Source organism: Eleutherodactylus coqui, chromosome 11 (assembly GCF_035609145.1).
Source record: "Eleutherodactylus coqui strain aEleCoq1 chromosome 11, aEleCoq1.hap1, whole genome shotgun sequence".
In the NCBI taxonomy this organism is placed as follows: Eukaryota; Metazoa; Chordata; class Amphibia; order Anura; family Eleutherodactylidae; genus Eleutherodactylus; species Eleutherodactylus coqui.
In genome coordinates, this window is record NC_089847.1 from 92,476,830 (window position 1) to 92,501,709 (window position 24,880).

The 24,880-nt window shown below is 43.9% G+C and overlaps 1 protein-coding gene across 1 annotated transcript in view; it reads left to right on the forward strand.

Moving 5' to 3' along the window:
- The window catches only part of LOC136582197 (mucin-5AC-like), a 130,873-nt gene that overhangs the window by 79,186 nt on the left and 26,807 nt on the right, over positions 1-24,880 (forward strand). Inside the window, exons 29-30 of the mRNA XM_066583047.1 lie at positions 8,600-19,150; positions 23,670-23,710. Of these exons, the coding sequence (XP_066439144.1) occupies positions 8,600-19,150; positions 23,670-23,710 (10,592 nt within the window). The remainder of the gene's footprint in view (positions 1-8,599; positions 19,151-23,669; positions 23,711-24,880) is intronic.

Consider the following 24,880-nt stretch of genomic DNA (forward strand, 5'->3'; position numbering starts at 1 on the left):
AAGTTTGTGCCGTTTTCTGGCCAATAGAAACACAGGTCTTAGGGCCACATCTGACCGTGTGCAGTACTGTTGAGGCTGCTTTTAGCAGTTTTGCACATTTTTTTTTGTATATCGGGCGTGCAGACCATAGCGTCCTCAGTCTGCAGTCATTTTACTGAGTATAGGGCCAGTACTGGTGAGGCAGGGACAGTGGTACAGGGAAAGAGATATACTGTCTATATAGGCAGTGGGCTTTTTCAAAAAAAGGGGTCTTCACTGAGCAAATATAAAGGTACGTCTGCTTAGCCACATGACTAGAGTTTCTAAGATAAACATGGTTAGTGCATAATATGCTAATTTGATATCCCTAGTTACGATTACAAGCACCTTGGAAGTCCACCACACTGGAGTTTTTTATAGCTACTGATACACCAAGCACTTTCAATGTCAGTTTGACATAATTTTATGTCATTAAGTATGAAACTTGTTAACGTGAAAAAATGCCCTGTTTTGTATTCACTCAAATTGCAACAAGAACCGCAAAATAGAATAGATGTGTAATACTTTTAACCCTTTGCAATCCAATTTTGGATTCAGGGTTTCTCTTTCTGCCATTAAACAATGGCGCCATCTGCTGGCTCGATCCAGTACTGCCGTATGGTACATGCTGGAGAGGTCCCGACAACAGAGCAGCCATTAATATACAGTAATACCCTGCCGGATATCAGAGCTGTACAGCCTTCACTCAGAATGTCTTCAGTGGATTTGAAAGGGTTAATAATAGAGATGAGCGAGCACCAAAATGCTCGGGTGCTCGTTGCTCGAGTCAAACTTTCCGCGATGCTCGAGGGTTCGTTTCGAGTAAAGAACCCCATTGAAGTCAATGGGCACGCATTTTTGTATATCGCCGATGCTCTCTAAGGGCGAGCACCCACTGGCGTTTTTTTACCTGCGTTTTGCGTTTTGCGTTTTTCCTGCACAGGCATAGAGATAACATGTGTTCCTGTCCACTGGCGTTTTTTTTGCGTTGCGTTTGCGTTTTTAACATAGGAACTGTCAGTTGCATATGTGTCCCTATTTTTCTCCTAATGCACCCATGAATGTCAATGGAAATTAACGCAAAACGCCGCGAAAACGCCGCGAAAAACGCGCGGAAAAAATGCGAGAAACGCTGCGAAAACGCTGCGTTTTTTCCCCGCGGAGAACGCAAACGCCAGTGGGTGCTCGCCCTTAGGTTTTCATTTGTGCAAATCTTCAAAACGTACGAAAGTGATGGAAGCGACACAGACATGGATAGGGCAGGCGAGGGGCAACATGCTGGGCTGCATCTCAGGTCCCCAGGTCCCACTATGAAGCCACAATAGCGGGAAGAGTGCCCCCCCCTAACAATTTTTACTTCGGACAAACCCTCATTAGCAATGCATACCTTAGCTAAGCACTACACTTCCTCCAACCAAGCACAAGCACTGCCTGCGGGACACACCGCTGGGTTACATGCTGTCCAACCCCACTGCACGACCCTGCGTCTGCAGCGCACACAAAAGTGTCCCTGCGCAGCCTTCAGCTGCCCTCATGCCACACGCTGGCTGCATAGCCACACCACCCTCATGTCTATTTATAAGTGCGTCTGCCATGAGGAGGAACACACTGCAGAGGGTTGGCAGGGCCAGGCAGCGACCCTCTTTGAAAGGGGCGGGGCGATAGCCCACAATGCTGTAGAGAATCGATGAGAAATTGACGTTCGATCTTCATTCCAACAAAGTGCCAACCTCCGTCAGGAGCTGCAAACGTGGGCATGAGTTACATAGCTATGGGGAATCCATGTGCCCACACAGTATTCATTCTGTCTAGGTGTCAGATAGCTCAATTGACGCCGCAAGGGGAAAGCCATCTGCACTCTGCCCCCTACCCAACTCAGTCAGTGTCTTTGTGCCAGACAGGTCAAACACCACTATGGGAAGTCTGTATGCACCAACAGCATAGGTGGGTCCAACGCAACCCAAAACATGAACAATAAAGAAATCAGAGTGGCCAAACATGGCAGACTTACACTGCGCCGACGACATAGGCCTCGGGCCACAGCTTCAGCAATCGTAGTCATGAAGCGGACTTCAATGCTACTACACCTGTGAAGGTCTCATTAACCCTTTCCAATCCATTTATTTTTTTCTCACCCATTCTCCCCAGCTCCAAATAAATTGGAGCTGGGGAGAATGGGTGAGAAAAAATACATTTTCCCTGCACCCTCCTGATCTGACAGAGTTCAGGAGGGTGCAGGGAGGGACCTGCTTACCTGTCCGACGTCTTCCGTATTCTCCTTCTGCCTCCCGGCTCGGCAATCATGTGACCGCTGGGGTCAGGTGACACCTGGCGGTCACATGATCGCCGGGCCGGGAGACAGAAGGAGAATGCACAAGACACCGGTCAGGTAAGCAGGTACTTCCACGGTGCAGGCTCCCGGCTCGGCGTTCATATGACAGCCGGGGGTCAGGTAACACCGGCGGTCACATGATCGCCGGCCGGAATCTCTGCATTACATAGCGCTAATTGAGCGCTATGTAATGTGTAAAGGAGAAGGCAGAAAGGGGTCCTCGATGAGGACCAGTGCAGGAGTGCATCTGCACCCGATGTGCCTGACGATCGGGTGCAGATCCACTCCTGCACTGCAGTGTCGGGCCTGCCCCGACATCGGAGCTGTGGAGGGAAATTATGATGTCGGGGCAGGCCCGACATTGGACTGGAAAGGGTTAAATCACTTATGTTTTCTTTCACCGCTCCAAAGACTGGATTAGCCAGGAAAAAGTTCCACAGGCCCAACCTGGCGCCGTTGCAGTTCCCCCGGGACATAGGCCTCGGCCAACAGCTTCAGCAATCGTAGGCAGGAAGCGGACTTCGATGCTAGTACACCTGTGAAGGTCTCATTAATGCAGTTATGCTCCTCTCCTGTGGCCCAAACGAGTTTCTCAGATAACTGTGGTAACACGAGAGAAAATACATGATGCGCAATGCTGACCCCCTGATCCCAAGCAGGAGGAGGAGTTGGCCTCACAAGGCCCTGAAACCATGACCAGGACCCGCTGTAGCCTGTGCTGAAAGGATGTGAGCGGGCCCTTGGCCAGGCTGGGTCCCAGCAAACACCTTGTGTGGCCCAAGGTGCTGCGAGTGACATAGCAATGGGGAATCTATGTGTCCACACACTACTTATTCGGTTTGGGTGTCGGATACCTCATCGACAACGCAAGGGGTAAACCATCTGCACTCTGCACCCTACCCGAGTCTGTCAGTCTTTTGAGGACAGACAGGTAAAACACCTCTATGGGAAATCTGTGTGCACCCACAGCATGGGTGGGCCCAAGGAACTTAAAGACAGTACACATAAAGAAATCAGAGTGCCCAAACATGGCAGATTTTCACTGCGCCCAGGACATAGGCCCCTGCACAAACCCTCAGCAATCGCGGGCATAGAGCGGACTCCGATGCTAGCGTAGCTGTGAATGTCTCATTAGCGCTGTATCGTTACTCTTGTTTGTCCCAATGCAGTGCCCCGGATAGCTGTGGTAACGTGAGAGAAAATGCATGTTGGCTTCGGCCCACACTCCATGCCCTAGTCAGTCTGGGTTTTTTTTTAAGTGCCAGGCAGGTACAACTCCGCTATGGGAAGTCTGTGTGCACCCACAGCATAGGTGGGTCCCAGGAACCCAGAGAAGGTATATAAAGAAATCCCATTGCAGTGCCCCGGATAGCTGTGGTAACGTGAGAGAAAATACATGTTGGCTTCGACCCACACTCCATGCCCTAATCAGTCAGTGTTTTTTGGGGGGCCAGATAGGTAGAACACCGTAATGGGAAAACTTAGTGCACCCATAGTATGCACAGACCCCTGTAATATTCCTGTAGCAAAGGTATAAGCTGACCCCAGTAACAGTTATGTTGCAGAAGTCTAGGGAGACCCCAGTAACATTTCAGTAGTAACAGTATAGACAGACCCCAGTAACATTTCTGTAGTAACAGTATAGGCAGACCCCAGTAACATTCTGTAGCAGAAGTATAGGCAGACCCCTGTAACATTTGTGTAGCAGCAGTATAGGCAGACCCCTGTAACATTTCTGCAGCTGAAGTATAGGCAGCCCCCGGTGACATTTCTGCAGCTGAAGTATAGGCAGACCCCTGTAACATTAATGCAGTTACGCTCCTCTCCTTTGGCCCAAACCAGTGTCTCAGATAACTGTGGTAACACGGGAGAAAATACATGATGCCCAGTGCTGATCCCCTGACCCCAAGCAGGAGGAAGAGGTGGCATTACAAGCCCAAGACACCATGACCAGGACCCGCAATAGTCTGTGTGGGAAGCACGTTAGCGGGCCCAGGGTCAGGCTCGCTTCCAAGCCTCCACCTTTGTGACCCAAGGTGCCCTGAGTTACATAGCAACGGGAAATCCATGTGTCACAACATAGATAGTTCTACACTGGAAGGGGCAGTGTTTGAGTTCCTTGGCCTAGCCTATGCTGTAAGTGCACAAAGATGGTATTACACAGGAAGAAATCGGAGTGCCCAACCATGGGAGAGTTTCACCCCGCCAAGCAACTTGGCCTTGGCCAGCAATTCTGGCCTAGTCAGTCACTGTATTATTTGTGCCACATAGGTAAAACACCGCGATGGGAAGATTTAGTGCACTCATAGTATAGACAGACCGCTGTAACATTCCTGTAGCAAAGGTATAAACAGACCCCAGGAACATTTCTGTAGCAGTAGTATAGACAGTACCCTGTAACATTTTTGTAGCTGCAGTATAGGCAGACCCCAGTACCATTTCTGTAGTGGAAGTATAGGCAGACCCCAGTAACATTTCTGTAGCAGCAGTATCAGCAGACCCCTGTAACATTTATGTAGCAGAAGCATATGCAGACCCCAGCACCATTTTTGCAGCAGCAGTATAGGCTGTGAGGAAGGAGGAGCAGCAGCCAGAGGATTCAGAGTTTCAGCAGTGGACTGCGTAGAAGACTGGGTGCCCGATACATTGCTGGATGCATTTTCTGCCATCCACGACAGGACCTGCTCACACTGCTCTGTTTGTAATAACGGTCTACCACGTGGACCCATAAATTGTGATATGAAGCTGGGGACCCCAGAAACTTGCCTCTCTCCTAATCCCGCAGCAGACACAGACCACTGTAAATAATTATGGAATTATATGCGTACACTTTCACGCAGAGAGCGGAATCGTAACGCTAACTCCAGGCAGAAAAAAATGGAAGGAAGACCACAAACAGGCCTAGCAATGCAATATTGATGCACCAAAACTCCCTCCAGGCACCCAGTAAAATGCAGACGGTCAGAGGTAGCCCAACGGAGGAGCTTTTGGGGTTTCTTTTTGAAAAAGAAGACAGGCTATATACTGTGTATATCACTTTCCCTCTATAAGTACCTGTGTTGGCCGTACGCTGAGCGTCAAATTCACTGCCGACACAGGCCGGTGTAAATAATCTTGGAATTATGTGCGTAGTCTTTGTCGCTGAGAGCGGTATAGTAAGGCAAACTCCAGGCAGAAGAAAATAGTCAGGAAGGCCGCAAACAGGCCTAAGTGCAATAGTGATGGACTAAAACTCCCATCAGACACCCAGTGAAATTTAAACAGTCAAAGGTAGCCCAACAGAGGAGCTTTTTGTTTTTTTTTTTGTAAAAGAATACAGGCTATATAGTGTGTATATCACTTTTCCTCTATCAGTCACTGTGGCCGTATGCTGTGCGTCTCTAATTCACTGCAGACACAGGCCGGTGTAAATAATCTTGGAATTATGTGCGTAGTCTTTGTCGCTGAGAGCAGTATAGTAAGACAAACTCCGGGCACAAAAAAATAGTCAGGAAGGCCGCAAACAGGCCTAAGTGCAATAGTGATGGACTACAACTCCCATCAGACAACCTGTAAAATGCACACGGTCACAGGTAGCCGTAAGAAGGAGCTTCTATTTAAAAAATTTTTTGAAAAAGAATACCGGCTGTATAGCGTGTATATGACTTTACCTCTATCAGGGGCTGTCGCCGTACGCTGTGCGTAAAGTTAACGGCAGACACAGAGCGGTGTAAAAAATGTTGGAATTATTGGCGTACAGTTGGAGGCTGACAGCGGTTATGTAACGCTAACTGCAGCCAGAAAAAAATTATATGGAAGGCTGCAAACAGGCCTAGCTGTGCAATAGTGATGGACTACAACTCCCATCAGACAACCTGTAAAATGCACACGGTCACAAGTAGCCCTAAGAAGGACCGTTGGGTTTCTTGTACACAGGATCCTACACTACCACTTTCCCTATTTCAGCAACGCTGTCCCTACACTATGTAGTACAGACTGCAGCCTGAGAACGCTATAGCTGTAATGGAGCTGCACGCCCGATATACTAAAAAAAAAAAAATTTGCAAAACTGCTACCAGCAGCCACAACAGTAATGCAGACGGTGAGATGTGGCCCTAAGAAGGACCGTTGGGGTTCTTGAAGACAGGATCCTATACTAACACTTTTGCTATAGCAGCACCAGCACTGTCCCTGATCTCTCCTAGTGTGTGACTGTGGCGAGCCACGGGCGGCCCCACTTTAAATACTCGGGGGTCACTTCATCTCGCCAGCCACTCACTGCAGGGGGGTGGGATAGGGCTGGAACGTCACAGGAGGAAGTTGCAATGCCTTCCCTGCATTTCTATTGGCCAGAAAATGGCGCAAAACTTTCAGGGAAGGAAATGGAATTGACTCGAACATCGCGTGGTGCTCGTCTCGAGTAACGAGCATCTCGAGTACCCTAATACTCGAACGAGCATCAAGCTCGGACGAGTACGCTCGCTCATGTCTAGTTAATAATAAACTTCTGAAATGCAAATTTGTCTATTTTATGATGAAGTCTGTGGGAAACCAAATTATTTAAAGTGATCATCTAATTTGTACGTATCTAGACATTTTCTGAATTAAATCTCCACTGTCTTTCCTTCAGAAAGTTAAACTCCCTTTAAATAGCCTTATACACATATACTTGCTTAGGTTTATCTCAATAAAGCTTAGCACTTCACATGGGCATTAAGAGCTTGGGCTTCTAAGAACTACTGTCTATGGGTGGGTTGGATCTGCAGGCGGGATTCCAGCAGCCGAGTTCGACCTGGTGCCTGGCCGGTGACACCAGCTTACCTATATCTTTCCTGTGCTGCGGATGTGCTGGCCTGTGCCCTGGCACTAGAGATGAGCGAGCATTGCCCTTAGCGAGTACCTGCCCGCTCGGAAGAAAAGATTTGGCGGGCGGGGAGCTGTGGGGGAGAGCGGGGAGGAACGGAGGGGAGATCTCTCTCTCCTGCTCTCCCCCCGCTGCCCCCTGCTGACTGCCACAACTCACCTGTTACCTGCGCCGGCAGCCGAACCTTTTCTTCCGAGCGGGGAGATACTCGCTAAGGACAATGCTTGATCGAGGAATTGTCCTTAGCGAGTATGCTCGTTCATCTCTACCTGGCACGCATTTTGCTAACGATTCTTTCATCATTGTCTTTTAGCAAGCTGAAAGACAACGATTGGTCTTATCAGTGCTACATGCTGAGTTCTCAGCGGGATACCGCTGATACTATTGTTTCAGCTGGTATTCCGCTTGGAGAACACAGCTGGAGTATGAAGAAAACAGCACTCCAGCTGTGTTCTGCGTACCCCGCTCGGAGGGCTCAGCTGTATACCAGCTAAGTGCTTCATGAACACAGCAGAAGTATGCAGAAGACAGTGCTCCAGCTGTGCTTTGCATACCCTACACAGAGCGCACAGCTGTATACCAGTTGAGCACTCTGAACACAGCAGGAATATACAGAAGACAACGCTCCAGTTGTGTTCTGCATACCCCGCTGGATACAAGCTGAGCGCTCCAAGAAGACAACAGCTGTATGCAGAAGACAGCGGTCCCGCTTGTTTTCTGCATACAGCGTGAGCCTCATTTACACACTTATGCAAAGTGAACGCTCAAAATTCGCTCAAACGGGAGTTTGAGTGACAGTTTTGAGCATTCACTTTTGAGCGATGATCTTGCCGTGTAAGTGCATTATTGCCCAAAAGATGTCTTTGGAGCAACTTTTGAGCGATAATCGTTGTATCTAAATGGGTCTTAAGAAAGAAAAATTCTTAGAAAGTCTTTCCCTCTATTTGTAGTGCTCATAGTCCCTTTAAAGGTGTAGTGTGAATATCACAATGATGGCTCAGTGGTTTTAGTGTACCAAAACAGAATGCTCCAAAACACTGGAATAGAATTGAATCTATAGCCATACAGTTAAATGATAGAACCACCACTTTGGACATAGGAGCCTGCTGAGTATGATTTATGTGCTGTATTTAATAATAAAACTATATGCAGTAAGTTACTAAACTCCCATTAGTGGCAACTAATATTTTGGGTGGAAATCTAGTTTCATTGTATTGCTTTGTGAAGGGGGGTTGGTTATTTAGAATTCTGCATAAAAAAAACAGAGCTCCAGTCACCATTAAGATACCTTAAATTAACCAGAAAACCTATAAAAAGTTTATTTTAATAAAACTGATAAAATAAAGTTAATACATTAATACTAACTGAATAAAACTACTAATCAGAATTTATTTTTTACTTTTAAGCTTGTGTTTGTGAACACGGAGGCAAGCAGTATGAATATAATACAACCATTCCAAATGATAATCTTAACTGCACTGTAATGAAATGTGGGGAAAATGGACAAATTGTTACCATTAAGGACATCTGCACAACAACGAAAAAGCCTGCAACAAACAAAGTTGAAGCTGAGTCATCCACTACAAACATACCAATAACTACAACAACACAGTCTACAAAATCTGATTCTATTACATTGATTACAGACAATCAATCTAGCTTTCCAACGACTAAAACTCTGAGCCCATCCTCCACTGGTACAGCTCCACCAACTTCCAGAACTTCTACATCCAAAGTTACACCATCAAAGTCACAGAGTACCTTTCCTTCTTATTCAACAGCAGTAACTGAAACCACAACAGGCACACCAACGAGTACATCTGAAGCAACGCAAACTGAGCTTTCAACATCATCCCTCACATCGTCCAGTCCTACTGCAACTACAACAACTTATACACCTTGTCAAGAATATGACTGTAACTGGTCACAATGGATCGATACAAATCATCCAACGTCTAATATGACAGGAGGAGATGATGAGAGCTTTGAAAGATTAAAGTCTAAAGGAATAATGGTATGCCCTCAGGGAAAAGTCATTAGAGGCATAGAATGTAGAGCTACTTCCTACCAATCTGTACCACTTAAAGATCTCCCTCAAAACGTCACATGTGATCAAAAAACAGGTTTACTATGTAGGAACAAACATAATCCAGGAAACTCTTTCATGTGCTTCAATTTTGAATTGCGCTGCCACTGTTGCAAGTATTATTGTCCAACCACGGCACCAATAACTACAAAAACACAGTCTACTGAATCTCATTCTACTACATCAATTACGGACAATGGCACCAGCTCTCCTACAACTGAAACTCTGAGCCCATCCTCCACTGGTACAGCTCCACCAACTTCCAGAACTTCTACATCCAAAGTTACACCATCAAAGTCACAGAGTACCTTTCCTTCTTATTCAACAGCAGTAACTGAAACCACAACAGGCACACCAACGAGTACATCTGAAGCAACACAAACTGAGCTTTCAACATCATCCCTCACATCGTCCAGTCCTACTGCAACTACAACAACTTATACACCTTGTCAAGAATATGACTGTAACTGGTCACAATGGATCGATACAAATCATCCAACGTCTAATATGACAGGAGGAGATGATGAGAGCTTTGAAAGATTAAAGTCTAAAGGAATAATGGTATGCCCTCAGGGAAAAGTCATTAGAGGCATAGAATGTAGAGCTACTTCCTACCAATCTGTACCACTTAAAGATCTCCCTCAAAACGTCACATGTGATCAAAAAACAGGTTTACTATGTAGGAACAAACATAATCCAGGAAACTCTTTCATGTGCTTCAATTTTGAATTGCGCTGCCACTGTTGCAAGTATTATTGTCCAACAACGGCACCAATAACTACAAAAACACAGTCTATGGAATCTCATTCTACTACATCAATTACGGACAATGGCACCAGCTCTCCTACAACTGAAACTCTGAGCCCATCCTCCACTGGTACAGCTCCACCAACTTCCAGAACTTCTACATCCAAAGTTACACCATCAAAGTCACAGAGTACCTTTCCTTCTTATTCAACAGCAGTAACTGAAACCACAACAGGCACACCAACGAGTACATCTGAAGCAACGCAAACTGAGCTTTCAACATCATCCCTCACATCGTCCAGTCCTACTGCAACTACAACAACTTATACACCTTGTCAAGAATATGACTGTAACTGGTCACAATGGATCGATACAAATCATCCAACGTCTAATATGACAGGAGGAGATGATGAGAGCTTTGAAAGATTAAAGTCTAAAGGAATAATGGTATGCCCTCAGGGAAAAGTCATTAGAGGCATAGAATGTAGAGCTACTTCCTACCAATCTGTACCACTTAAAGATCTCCCTCAAAACGTCACATGTGATCAAAAAACAGGTTTACTATGTAGGAACAAACATAATCCAGGAAACTCTTTCATGTGCTTCAATTTTGAATTGCGCTGCCACTGTTGCAAGTATTATTGTCCAACAACGGCACCAATAACTACAAAAACACAGTCTATGGAATCTCATTCTACTACATCAATTACGGACAATGGCACCAGCTCTCCTACAACTGAAACTCTGAGCCCATCCTCCACTGGTACAGCTCCACCAACTTCCAGAACTTCTACATCCAAAGTTACACCATCAAAGTCACAGAGTACCTTTCCTTCTTATTCAACAGCAGTAACTGAAACCACAACAGGCACACCAACGAGTACATCTGAAGCAACGCAAACTGAGCTTTCAACATCATCCCTCACATCGTCCAGTCCTACTGCAACTACAACAACTTATACACCTTGTCAAGAATATGACTGTAACTGGTCACAATGGATCGATACAAATCATCCAACGTCTAATATGACAGGAGGAGATGATGAGAGCTTTGAAAGATTAAAGTCTAAAGGAATAATGGTATGCCCTCAGGGAAAAGTCATTAGAGGCATAGAATGTAGAGCTACTTCCTACCAATCTGTACCACTTAAAGATCTCCCTCAAAACGTCACATGTGATCAAAAAACAGGTTTACTATGTAGGAACAAACATAATCCAGGAAACTCTTTCATGTGCTTCAATTTTGAATTGCGCTGCCACTGTTGCAAGTATTATTGTCCAACAACGGCACCAATAACTACAAAAACACAGTCTATGGAATCTCATTCTACTACATCAATTACGGACAATGGCACCAGCTCTCCTACAACTGAAACTCTGAGCCCATCCTCCACTGGTACAGCTCCACCAACTTCCAGAACTTCTACATCCAAAGTTACACCATCAAAGTCACAGAGTACCTTTCCTTCTTATTCAACAGCAGTAACTGAAACCACAACAGGCACACCAACGAGTACATCTGAAGCAACGCAAACTGAGCTTTCAACATCATCCCTCACATCGTCCAGTCCTACTGCAACTGCAACAACTTATACACCTTGTCAAGAATATGACTGTAACTGGTCACAATGGATCGATACAAATCATCCAACGTCTAATATGACAGGAGGAGATGATGAGAGCTTTGAAAGATTAAAGTCTAAAGGAATAATGGTATGCCCTCAGGGAAAAGTCATTAGAGGCATAGAATGTAGAGCTACTTCCTACCAATCTGTACCACTTAAAGATCTCCCTCAAAACGTCACATGTGATCAAAAAACAGGTTTACTATGTAGGAACAAACATAATCCAGGAAACTCTTTCATGTGCTTCAATTTTGAATTGCGCTGCCACTGTTGCAAGTATTATTGTCCAACCACGGCACCAATAACTACAAAAACACAGTCTACTGAATCTCATTCTACTACATCAATTACGGACAATGGCACCAGCTCTCCTACAACTGAAACTCTGAGCCCATCCTCCACTGGTACAGCTCCACCAACTTCCAGAACTTCTACATCCAAAGTTACACCATCAAAGTCACAGAGTACCTTTCCTTCTTATTCAACTGCAGTAACTGAAACCACAACAGGCACACCAACGAGTACATCTGAAGCAACACAAACTGAGCTTTCAACATCATCCCTCACATCGTCCAGTCCTACTGCAACTACAACAACTTATACACCTTGTCAAGAATATGACTGTAACTGGTCACAATGGATCGATACAAATCATCCAACGTCTAATATGACAGGAGGAGATGATGAGAGCTTTGAAAGATTAAAGTCTAAAGGAATAATGGTATGCCCTCAGGGAAAAGTCATTAGAGGCATAGAATGTAGAGCTACTTCCTACCAATCTGTACCACTTAAAGATCTCCCTCAAAACGTCACATGTGATCAAAAAACAGGTTTACTATGTAGGAACAAACATAATCCAGGAAACTCTTTCATGTGCTTCAATTTTGAATTGCGCTGCCACTGTTGCAAGTATTATTGTCCAACAACGGCACCAATAACTACAAAAACACAGTCTATGGAATCTCATTCTACTACATCAATTACGGACAATGGCACCAGCTCTCCTACAACTGAAACTCTGAGCCCATCCTCCACTGGTACAGCTCCACCAACTTCCAGAACTTCTACATCCAAAGTTACACCATCAAAGTCACAGAGTACCTTTCCTTCTTATTCAACAGCAGTAACTGAAACCACAACAGGCACACCAACGAGTACATCTGAAGCAACGCAAACTGAGCTTTCAACATCATCCCTCACATCGTCCAGTCCTACTGCAACTACAACAACTTATACACCTTGTCAAGAATATGACTGTAACTGGTCACAATGGATCGATACAAATCATCCAACGTCTAATATGACAGGAGGAGATGATGAGAGCTTTGAAAGATTAAAGTCTAAAGGAATAATGGTATGCCCTCAGGGAAAAGTCATTAGAGGCATAGAATGTAGAGCTACTTCCTACCAATCTGTACCACTTAAAGATCTCCCTCAAAACGTCACATGTGATCAAAAAACAGGTTTACTATGTAGGAACAAACATAATCCAGGAAACTCTTTCATGTGCTTCAATTTTGAATTGCGCTGCCACTGTTGCAAGTATTATTGTCCAACAACGGCACCAATAACTACAAAAACACAGTCTATGGAATCTCATTCTACTACATCAATTACGGACAATGGCACCAGCTCTCCTACAACTGAAACTCTGAGCCCATCCTCCACTGGTACAGCTCCACCAACTTCCAGAACTTCTACATCCAAAGTTACACCATCAAAGTCACAGAGTACCTTTCCTTCTTATTCAACAGCAGTAACTGAAACCACAACAGGCACACCAACGAGTACATCTGAAGCAACGCAAACTGAGCTTTCAACATCATCCCTCACATCGTCCAGTCCTACTGCAACTACAACAACTTATACACCTTGTCAAGAATATGACTGTAACTGGTCACAATGGATCGATACAAATCATCCAACGTCTAATATGACAGGAGGAGATGATGAGAGCTTTGAAAGATTAAAGTCTAAAGGAATAATGGTATGCCCTCAGGGAAAAGTCATTAGAGGCATAGAATGTAGAGCTACTTCCTACCAATCTGTACCACTTAAAGATCTCCCTCAAAACGTCACATGTGATCAAAAAACAGGTTTACTATGTAGGAACAAACATAATCCAGGAAACTCTTTCATGTGCTTCAATTTTGAATTGCGCTGCCACTGTTGCAAGTATTATTGTCCAACAACGGCACCAATAACTACAAAAACACAGTCTACTGAATCTCATTCTACTACATCAATTACGGACAATGGCACCAGCTCTCCTACAACTGAAACTCTGAGCCCATCCTCCACTGGTACAGCTCCACCAACTTCCAGAACTTCTACATCCAAAGTTACACCATCAAAGTCACAGAGTACCTTTCCTTCTTATTCAACAGCAGTAACTGAAACCACAACAGGCACACCAACGAGTACATCTGAAGCAACGCAAACTGAGCTTTCAACATCATCCCTCACATCGTCCAGTCCTACTGCAACTACAACAACTTATACACCTTGTCAAGAATATGACTGTAACTGGTCACAATGGATCGATACAAATCATCCAACGTCTAATATGACAGGAGGAGATGATGAGAGCTTTGAAAGATTAAAGTCTAAAGGAATAATGGTATGCCCTCAGGGAAAAGTCATTAGAGGCATAGAATGTAGAGCTACTTCCTACCAATCTGTACCACTTAAAGATCTCCCTCAAAACGTCACATGTGATCAAAAAACAGGTTTACTATGTAGGAACAAACATAATCCAGGAAACTCTTTCATGTGCTTCAATTTTGAATTGCGCTGCCACTGTTGCAAGTATTATTGTCCAACAACGGCACCAATAACTACAAAAACACAGTCTACTGAATCTCATTCTACTACATCAATTACGGACAATGGCACCAGCTCTCCTACAACTGAAACTCTGAGCCCATCCTCCACTGGTACAGCTCCACCAACTTCCAGAACTTCTACATCCAAAGTTACACCATCAAAGTCACAGAGTACCTTTCCTTCTTATTCAACAGCAGTAACTGAAACCACAACAGGCACACCAACGAGTACATCTGAAGCAACGCAAACTGAGCTTTCAACATCATCCCTCACATCGTCCAGTCCTACTGCAACTACAACAACTTATACACCTTGTCAAGAATATGACTGTAACTGGTCACAATGGATCGATACAAATCATCCAACGTCTAATATGACAGGAGGAGATGATGAGAGCTTTGAAAGATTAAAGTCTAAAGGAATAATGGTATGCCCTCAGGGAAAAGTCATTAGAGGCATAGAATGTAGAGCTACTTCCTACCAATCTGTACCACTTAAAGATCTCCCTCAAAACGTCACATGTGATCAAAAAACAGGTTTACTATGTAGGAACAAACATAATCCAGGAAACTCTTTCATGTGCTTCAATTTTGAATTGCGCTGCCACTGTTGCAAGTATTATTGTCCAACAACGGCACCAATAACTACAAAAACACAGTCTACTGAATCTCATTCTACTACATCAATTACGGACAATGGCACCAGCTCTCCTACAACTGAAACTCTGAGCCCATCCTCCACTGGTACAGCTCCACCAACTTCCAGAACTTCTACATCCAAAGTTACACCATCAAAGTCACAGAGTACCTTTCCTTCTTATTCAACAGCAGTAACTGAAACCACAACAGGCACACCAACGAGTACATCTGAAGCAACGCAAACTGAGCTTTCAACATCATCCCTCACATCGTCCAGTCCTACTGCAACTACAACAACTTATACACCTTGTCAAGAATATGACTGTAACTGGTCACAATGGATCGATACAAATCATCCAACGTCTAATATGACAGGAGGAGATGATGAGAGCTTTGAAAGATTAAAGTCTAAAGGAATAATGGTATGCCCTCAGGGAAAAGTCATTAGAGGCATAGAATGTAGAGCTACTTCCTACCAATCTGTACCACTTAAAGATCTCCCTCAAAACGTCACATGTGATCAAAAAACAGGTTTACTATGTAGGAACAAACATAATCCAGGAAACTCTTTCATGTGCTTCAATTTTGAATTGCGCTGCCACTGTTGCAAGTATTATTGTCCAACAACGGCACCAATAACTACAAAAACACAGTCTACTGAATCTCATTCTACTACATCAATTACGGACAATGGCACCAGCTCTCCTACAACTGAAACTCTGAGCCCATCCTCCACTGGTACAGCTCCACCAACTTCCAGAACTTCTACATCCAAAGTTACACCATCAAAGTCACAGAGTACCTTTCCTTCTTATTCAACAGCAGTAACTGAAACCACAACAGGCACACCAACGAGTACATCTGAAGCAACGCAAACTGAGCTTTCAACATCATCCCTCACATCGTCCAGTCCTACTGCAACTACAACAACTTATACACCTTGTCAAGAATATGACTGTAACTGGTCACAATGGATCGATACAAATCATCCAACGTCTAATATGACAGGAGGAGATGATGAGAGCTTTGAAAGATTAAAGTCTAAAGGAATAATGGTATGCCCTCAGGGAAAAGTCATTAGAGGCATAGAATGTAGAGCTACTTCCTACCAATCTGTACCACTTAAAGATCTCCCTCAAAACGTCACATGTGATCAAAAAACAGGTTTACTATGTAGGAACAAACATAATCCAGGAAACTCTTTCATGTGCTTCAATTTTGAATTGCGCTGCCACTGTTGCAAGTATTATTGTCCAACAACGGCACCAATAACTACAAAAACACAGTCTACTGAATCTCATTCTACTACATCAATTACGGACAATGGCACCAGCTCTCCTACAACTGAAACTCTGAGCCCATCCTCCACTGGTACAGCTCCACCAACTTCCAGAACTTCTACATCCAAAGTTACACCATCAAAGTCACAGAGTACCTTTCCTTCTTATTCAACAGCAGTAACTGAAACCACAACAGGCACACCAACGAGTACATCTGAAGCAACGCAAACTGAGCTTTCAACATCATCCCTCACATCGTCCAGTCCTACTGCAACTACAACAACTTATACACCTTGTCAAGAATATGACTGTAACTGGTCACAATGGATCGATACAAATCATCCAACGTCTAATATGACAGGAGGAGATGATGAGAGCTTTGAAAGATTAAAGTCTAAAGGAATAATGGTATGCCCTCAGGGAAAAGTCATTAGAGGCATAGAATGTAGAGCTACTTCCTACCAATCTGTACCACTTAAAGATCTCCCTCAAAACGTCACATGTGATCAAAAAACAGGTTTACTATGTAGGAACAAACATAATCCAGGAAACTCTTTCATGTGCTTCAATTTTGAATTGCGCTGCCACTGTTGCAAGTATTATTGTCCAACAACGGCACCAATAACTACAAAAACACAGTCTATGGAATCTCATTCTACTACATCAATTACGGACAATGGCACCAGCTCTCCTACAACTGAAACTCTGAGCCCATCCTCCACTGGTACAGCTCCACCAACTTCCAGAACTTCTACATCCAAAGTTACACCATCAAAGTCACAGAGTACCTTTCCTTCTTATTCAACAGCAGTAACTGAAACCACAACAGGCACACCAACGAGTACATCTGAAGCAACACAAACTGAGCTTTCAACATCATCCCTCACATCGTCCAGTCCTACTGCAACTACAACAACTTATACACCTTGTCAAGAATATGACTGTAACTGGTCACAATGGATCGATACAAATCATCCAACGTCTAATATGACAGGAGGAGATGATGAGAGCTTTGAAAGATTAAAGTCTAAAGGAATAATGGTATGCCCTCAGGGAAAAGTCATTAGAGGCATAGAATGTAGAGCTACTTCCTACCAATCTGTACCACTTAAAGATCTCCCTCAAAACGTCACATGTGATCAAAAAACAGGTTTACTATGTAGGAACAAACATAATCCAGGAAACTCTTTCATGTGCTTCAATTTTGAATTGCGCTGCCACTGTTGCAAGTATTATTGTCCAACAACGGCACCAATAACTACAAAAACACAGTCTACTGAATCTCATTCTACTACATCAATTACGGACAATGGCACCAGCTCTCCTACAACTGAAACTCTGAGCCCATCCTCCACTGGTACAGCTCCACCAACTTCCAGAACTTCTACATCCAAAGTTACACCATCAAAGTCACAGAGTACCTTTCCTTCTTATTCAACAGCAGTAACTGAAACCACAACAGGCACACCAACGAGTACATCTGAAGCAACGCAAACTGAGCTTTCAACATCATCCCTCACATCGTCCAGTCCTACTGCAACTACAACAACTTATACACCTTGTCAAGAATATGACTGTAACTGGTCACAATGGATCGATACAAATCATCCAACGTCTAATATGACAGGAGGAGATGATGAGAGCTTTGAAAGATTAAAGTCTAAAGGAATAATGGTATGCCCTCAGGGAAAAGTCATTAGAGGCATAGAATGTAGAGCTACTTCCTACCAATCTGTACCACTTAAAGATCTCCCTCAAAACGTCACATGTGATCAAAAAACAGGTTTACTATGTAGGAACAAACATAATCCAGGAAACTCTTTCATGTGCTTCAATTTTGAATTGCGCTGCCACTGTTGCAAGTATTATTGTCCAACAACGGCACCAATAACTACAAAAACACAGTCTATGGAATCTCATTCTACTACATCAATTACGGACAATGGCACCAGCTCTCCTACAACTGAAACTCTGAGCCCATCCTCCACTGGTACAGCTCCACCAACTTCCAGAACTTCTACATCCAAAGTTACACCATCAAAGTCACAGAGTACCTTTCCTTCTTATTCAACAGCAGTAACTGAAACCACAACAGGCACACCAACGAGTACATCTGAAGCAACACAAACTGAGCTTTCAACATCATCCCTCACATCGTCCAGTCCTACTGCAACTACAACAACTTATACACCTTGTCAAGAATATGACTGTAACTGGTCACAATGGATCGATACAAATCATCCAACGTCTAATATGACAGGAGGAGATGATGAGAGCTTTGAAAGATTAAAGTCTAAAGGAATAATGGTATGCCCTCAGGGAAAAGTCATTAGAGGCATAGAATGTAGAGCTACTTCCTACCAATCTGTACCACTTAAAGATCTCCCTCAAAACGTCACATGTGATCAAAAAACAGGTTTACTATGTAGGAACAAACATAATCCAGGAAACTCTTTCATGTGCTTCAATTTTGAATTGCGCTGCCACTGTTGCAAGTATTATTGTCCAACAACGGCAGCAATAACTACAAAAACACAGTCTATGGAATCTCATTCTACTACATTGATTCCAAGTCACTCTATGTCTCCAATAACTTTATCAATTAGTACATCTGGTACAAGACCAGTATTCATTTCTACTGTGACATCTTCTATAACACCACCTGAGTCCCAGACCGCTGCTAATCCTTTCATAGTGGGAGGCAGTACATCTTCACATCAACCTGTAACAACAACTAAAACAAGCACTGTAACAGGTAAGCTTATCTTTGATTTAATAACTTTACTTTTATAATATAACTCACAGAAAAAGAAGCCAAACATTCATCACCTGATACTCAGTACAGGCTCAATCACCATATACCCTATTAGCATGCAGGACGCCTAATTGCATGCTACTAGGGATATGATGATTGAGCCTGCCCTGCAGTATCAGTTGGTGTATATTTGGCTTCTTTTGCTGTGAGTTATGTCTTTGTACATTTGTTCTCTCACCTCTATGATTTTGCTTTTATAATATATGTGTATTGTAGTCCATAGGTGTTCCTCTTGGTAAATGACGTAAAAATTGTAATGATCTGTTTAGGCTGGGTTCACACAGGGTGGATTTGCCGCGGAAATTCCACGCGGAATTTCGCCGCGGCAAATACGCCCACGGCCACTAATCTCGGGATTAGCCAGCCATGTGGACGAGATTTCTCAGAAATCTCATCCACACGGGTCGGCCAATCTGCTGTGGTAAGTCAGGCTGGAACGGTTTCAGAATATGCAGCATGTCTATTTATCTTTTCTTTCCGCCGCTCTCCTCTATAGGAGCGCCGGTCGCAGCGGGAAAGCGAGCGGCCGGGCTGCTACAAAGCCACTGCGGGTTTTTCCGCGGCGGTTCTCCCGGCGGAAATCTCGCGGTTTTTGCTGCGGCCAAACCGCGGGATTTCCGCCGGGAATACGCCCAGTGTGAACCCAGCCTTACACTTGCATTTTTTCCTTGTTTGTGTCAGATTTCTATTGCTTTTGATGACCAGTAAAAAATACACCCCTTGACAGATTCAATTCAATTTGGGGTGTGCTAATGCTTTATTTGAAAGACTTTTTTTGAAGTATAAGTTTGAAGGCCCTCCTGATGTATACCTCCAACAGAAGGCTATGAAGTGCGTCAGTGTATAGGTACCGTATACAGTGGCATACAACACCCATAGAATCCCATCATAAAATATATATTCCATGCAGCATACTTTTCATTTTTTGCATGTACATGGAATGTTCGTTTACTAAAACAGTCTTTTTAACCTTTTTAAGCCATGTAGCCCTTAGTGACAAATCATTTTATCCGAGTACCCCCATAAAAGCAATCAGTAATAAATGTTAACAAAACAAGGCAATGTTCCTACTGCTGTAATCTATAACATCTATAATATGGCCGGGGAGATGAAAGTCTTGCGTGAAGAATGTCAGTAGTCCCCATGCTAAAGCTATGAGAGAGCAGACAGGAGTTGTGGCCCTTCTCTGAATAAGGTGGGACATGGGACCTGTAACCAGTGCTTCAGTTGCTCCAATTACAATCTGGCCCTGCACCAGACCTTCTAAATAAAATTATTGACCTCAAGCCCCCTGCCCTACAGACCTCAGACCATAACCCTCCAATATGCTAGACTGTATCCTTCATATTCCCCATTGTATACTATATATGCAGACTCCAGACATGCTTAAGTGGAAAGCCTATTAACTGAGAGTGCTAGGCTCTTCTCGATACCTGTGGCCCCCTGCTGAGGAAGGTTCCTTCTACCAGCATTTCTCTCTTGACGTTCCTACAGTCTGACCCCAGCATGTAGAATGCTTTACTGCTGTTTAGTAGCAAGTATGTCTTTACTACTCAGCTTGCAATCTTTTCGGTTCTGACCAGACTCCCCCACAGCAGCCCCTCTACAGCATTCAGCACACCCCTTTCTCTGTCCATTCACACCCTCCACCCTTTGCAAGCCAATTCTAACCATTTTTTTTTCGCTCCGCCCCAGGCTTCTGCTAAGGTTTCACCTGTGGGGAGAACCAATCGTTGAATACTCCACTCTCCTGCTGTTGTTTCATTCCATCACCCATACCCAACATCACAGTTCATTTTTGGCTGCAATCAGAGGCGTAACTTAAAGCCCCAATGCAAAACCTGGAATGGGGCCCCCAACTATAATGCTTTATTCATAGTACTGGGCTCCCTATATGGAGAAGAGAGGCCTTATGGGCCCCCAAGTCTTCTGGGCCCGGGTGCAACCGCATCCCCTGCATCCTCTATAGTTACGCCCCTGGCTGCAATGCTTACTCACAGAGGCTTTGAAGCACACCACATGTACTATACTATTCCATACAGTGTGATAAAAGTTATTCCAGTACATACTGGCTGAATGGGGGACCTATTGATACATCAAAAGTAGTTCACGATTTGTGAACAGAGCTTAAATTCCTCACTTTTCATTAAGGCCTCTTTCACACGGGCTACAAAATCTCGCTACCAAATCATTGCTCCAAAATGCATGTATGTGAAGCCCATGGTTTCCAATGGGTTCTTTTAGGCTACACAACATCTCTCATATGAAAGAACAGACACAAAATATGCACACCTGCAAAAGATAGGACATCCGTGCCTCTCATGAGCAGCACAGACCTAACCAGCACACATAAAGAATCTCTGCAGGGAGTCCCCTCATCACTAAACACTGTGATAGCACTGTCACAGTGCTCAGTGATGAGGGGACAACCCGCTGGGGTTAAAGAATCCCCTGCCACAGCTGTCACCAGCTGTGGCAGAGGACCACAGTGCTACTGCATTGCTTTCAAGGACTGTCTCTGCAGCTAGCCCCTCGATAGCAGTGAGATGCAGGCAACCCCAGAAGTGATTTTCGGGGAAGGGTTTGAAATATAATCCATTACCTGAAAATAAGCCCAAGTAGACAGAAAAAAAAAAAAATAATACATCGCCTAGCGCTCCGGTGCGGCTTCTTTCTGCCGCTCCCTGGAAATTCTTCTTCTGTATTTTGGTGGCTGGGGATTTAAAAATCCATGCCTCCAGAAAGCACTGCTTCTGATTGGCTGAGCACTGTGACCAGTCAGAGGTTGCGCTCAGCCATTGAATGACAGCTGAGCGTGGCCTCTGATTGGTCACCGTGCTCAGTCAATCTGAGGCAGTGCTTTCTGGAAGCAGGGACCTTCCTGGAGCAGCTGCACTTGTACAAGCACAGCAGATCCAGGGAATGGAGCATATGCACAGACTTTCGGTCACGCGCATTTTGCTCATCCGTTGAGTGCATTCTTTTTTTGCGTGCATAGGTGCGCGCAAAAAATTGCTTATCTGACTGAGCCCTTAACCAGTAACTTCACTTAAAAAAAAAATTAACATACCATAGCAACATGTGATAAGTTATGATCAGTTGAGGTCCGGGTGCTGAGACCCCCACTGATCGCTGAAATAAAGGGGCAGAACTGCTCATATGAGTGCTGTGACCCTTTAGCTATGATTGTTACTTGACTGCTTTGTCCATCCTCGGCTGCCAAAAGCAGCCCACAATTACCAATGACAGCTGAAGGGGCATAGTGATTGATGTAGCGCTTCTGCCCCTTCATTTCAGCGATCAGTGGGGTTCTCAGCACCCGAACCACAACTGATCAAAACTATTGACATGTTGCTATGGAATGGAATGGGTTTTTTTTAAAGTGAAGTTACTGTTTAATGTTGCATTGAAAATGTAATTCCATAAGCGTCCACCAGATAAATGCATGTACACATATGTCATTCTACTAGTGGTTTCTCTTTTTGCTGCACTGGAGTTTTTATAAGTTTGGTAGTTTGTAGTCAGTGACATATAAAAGCTGTAAAAAGTAAAAGCATTCTATGCTCTGAAAAACAATGTTCAATTAAAACATCAACTCAAATTCCTCCAGTTCTCACTTTTATATCTCTGTACTATACCAATTCTCAGCCTGCTTAAAGGGAACCTAGCACCACCTATAACCACCATAAACTAAATTATGGTGCTAATGGGATGAGTCTTGCTGAAGGGGTTTCATTTTTATATTTACTGACTTCTCGTTCCCACATTGTCACCATAAGAAGTCAGAGGGCGATAGGCCAGTATGGCTCTTTTAATTCAGTCGATGCAAGCACACTCCCATAGGGATTTACATCACAAATTTTACCTCTTCAAATGAGCAGGATGAAATCGTGTATTACATGTGCATTTTGACATGAATTTTAATGCAAATTTCACATGGACTCACATCAAAATTTAAATCTAAAACGAATTTCCATATTAACATATTGCTGAGGTAGAATAAAAGTTGCGCTGTGATTGGTTGTTATTTCTCTTACTGCTGAGGTAACATGAAAGCTGCACTGTGATTGGTTGTTATATTTTATACTGCTGAGGTAACGTGAAAGCTGCGCTGTGATTGGGTGTTATATATTATAAAGCTGAGGTAACATGTAAGCTGCGCTGCGATTGGTTGTTATATATTATACCACTGAGGTAACATAAAAAAGCTGCGCTGTGATTGGTTGTTATCTAGATATATAAAAACGAATGTATATCTGTCTGTCTTCGCAGCAACGCGCGACGGGTAAGCTAGTGTGTATATAAATTCAAGGAAGCCCAGGTAGCACACATTGAAACTGTGATATCTATCTATCTATCTATCTCTCTCTCTCTATCTATCTATCTATCTATCTATCTATCTATCTATCTATCTATATGTATGTGCGTATATATTACATATGTATTTCCCTCTATGCAGAACGGCCTGATTTTTGTGTTTATGACGGTTCAATATATAAGGTGAGTTCAAACATTTATATAATAAATGTTGGGTTGCTATTAATGCCAACATTTCACTATGTTAAAAGCACAATGATATTTTAAGTTGCTATAATACATGTACGCTCATTGTCAAAATAAATCCCTCCCCTAGAAGTAGTTGTCAGAACTGAATGAATATTTCTCTGTATGATTGTAAAGTGGATATCTGTAAGTGATTACAATATCAGAACAAAAGGGTCATTTATTGCAGAAAACTGAACACTTGAATGGAGGCTCAAGTACCCTGTTGTAGCGCCTCTAGCTTCAATACAAGATGTGATATGGGTGGACATGGAGGCTCTAGTATTCTGCTGGGCCACCTCTAGCAGAGCACTAGAGGCATACAGGTTTTATATGGTATCCTGTGGAATATCAGTCCACATTTGCTGTAACTGAGCCTTCATATCAGGGAAACTCATAGACTGTTGAAGTTGACGTCCCAAATGATCCCATACATGTTCTATCGGCAATAAATCTGGCTACCAGGCAGGCCATAGAAGTGTGGCAATGTTGTGGAGACATTCCTGAGACCCCCTATTGTGTGCGGCCAAGCATTATCCTGCTTGAAAATGCCTCACAGAAGCTCGGCCATGAGAGGAACACATGTGGCTTCAGGATGTCCTGAACATATCACTGTGCTGTCATTGTCCTTCGTACCACTACTAGGGGTGACCAACTGTCATATGCAATTGCCCCCCCCTTCTAGACCATCACACCAGCAGTAGTGACAGTGTGCTGCTCCACAGCAAAGGCAGGATTGAGGCGCTGACTTCTAGGTCTCCAGACACGAACGTGACTGTCGTCGGAGCCCAAAATTAAACCTGGATTAGTCACTGTAGACAGCACGGTTCCACTTCATGGTAGTCCAGTTTCATCGTTAACAACACCACTGAAAAAAGAGGCAATGATATGTGGGTGTCAAATGCAGTACATGTAATGGGTGCTGTGAGACCAATGCTCTTCAACCAAGCTCCAGGAAATGGTTCCAACAGACACAGGGGTGGTACCACCTGTCTTTCGATACAATGAGTTGAAGCTGCTCGTGCTTGTCAGAAAATCAGACTATCCTCTCTACTGGTGGTCTGTCGAGGGTGTCCTGAGCTCGGTTGCCTTTTGTGTGTGTCCTAAGACATCAACTGGTCCCAACAC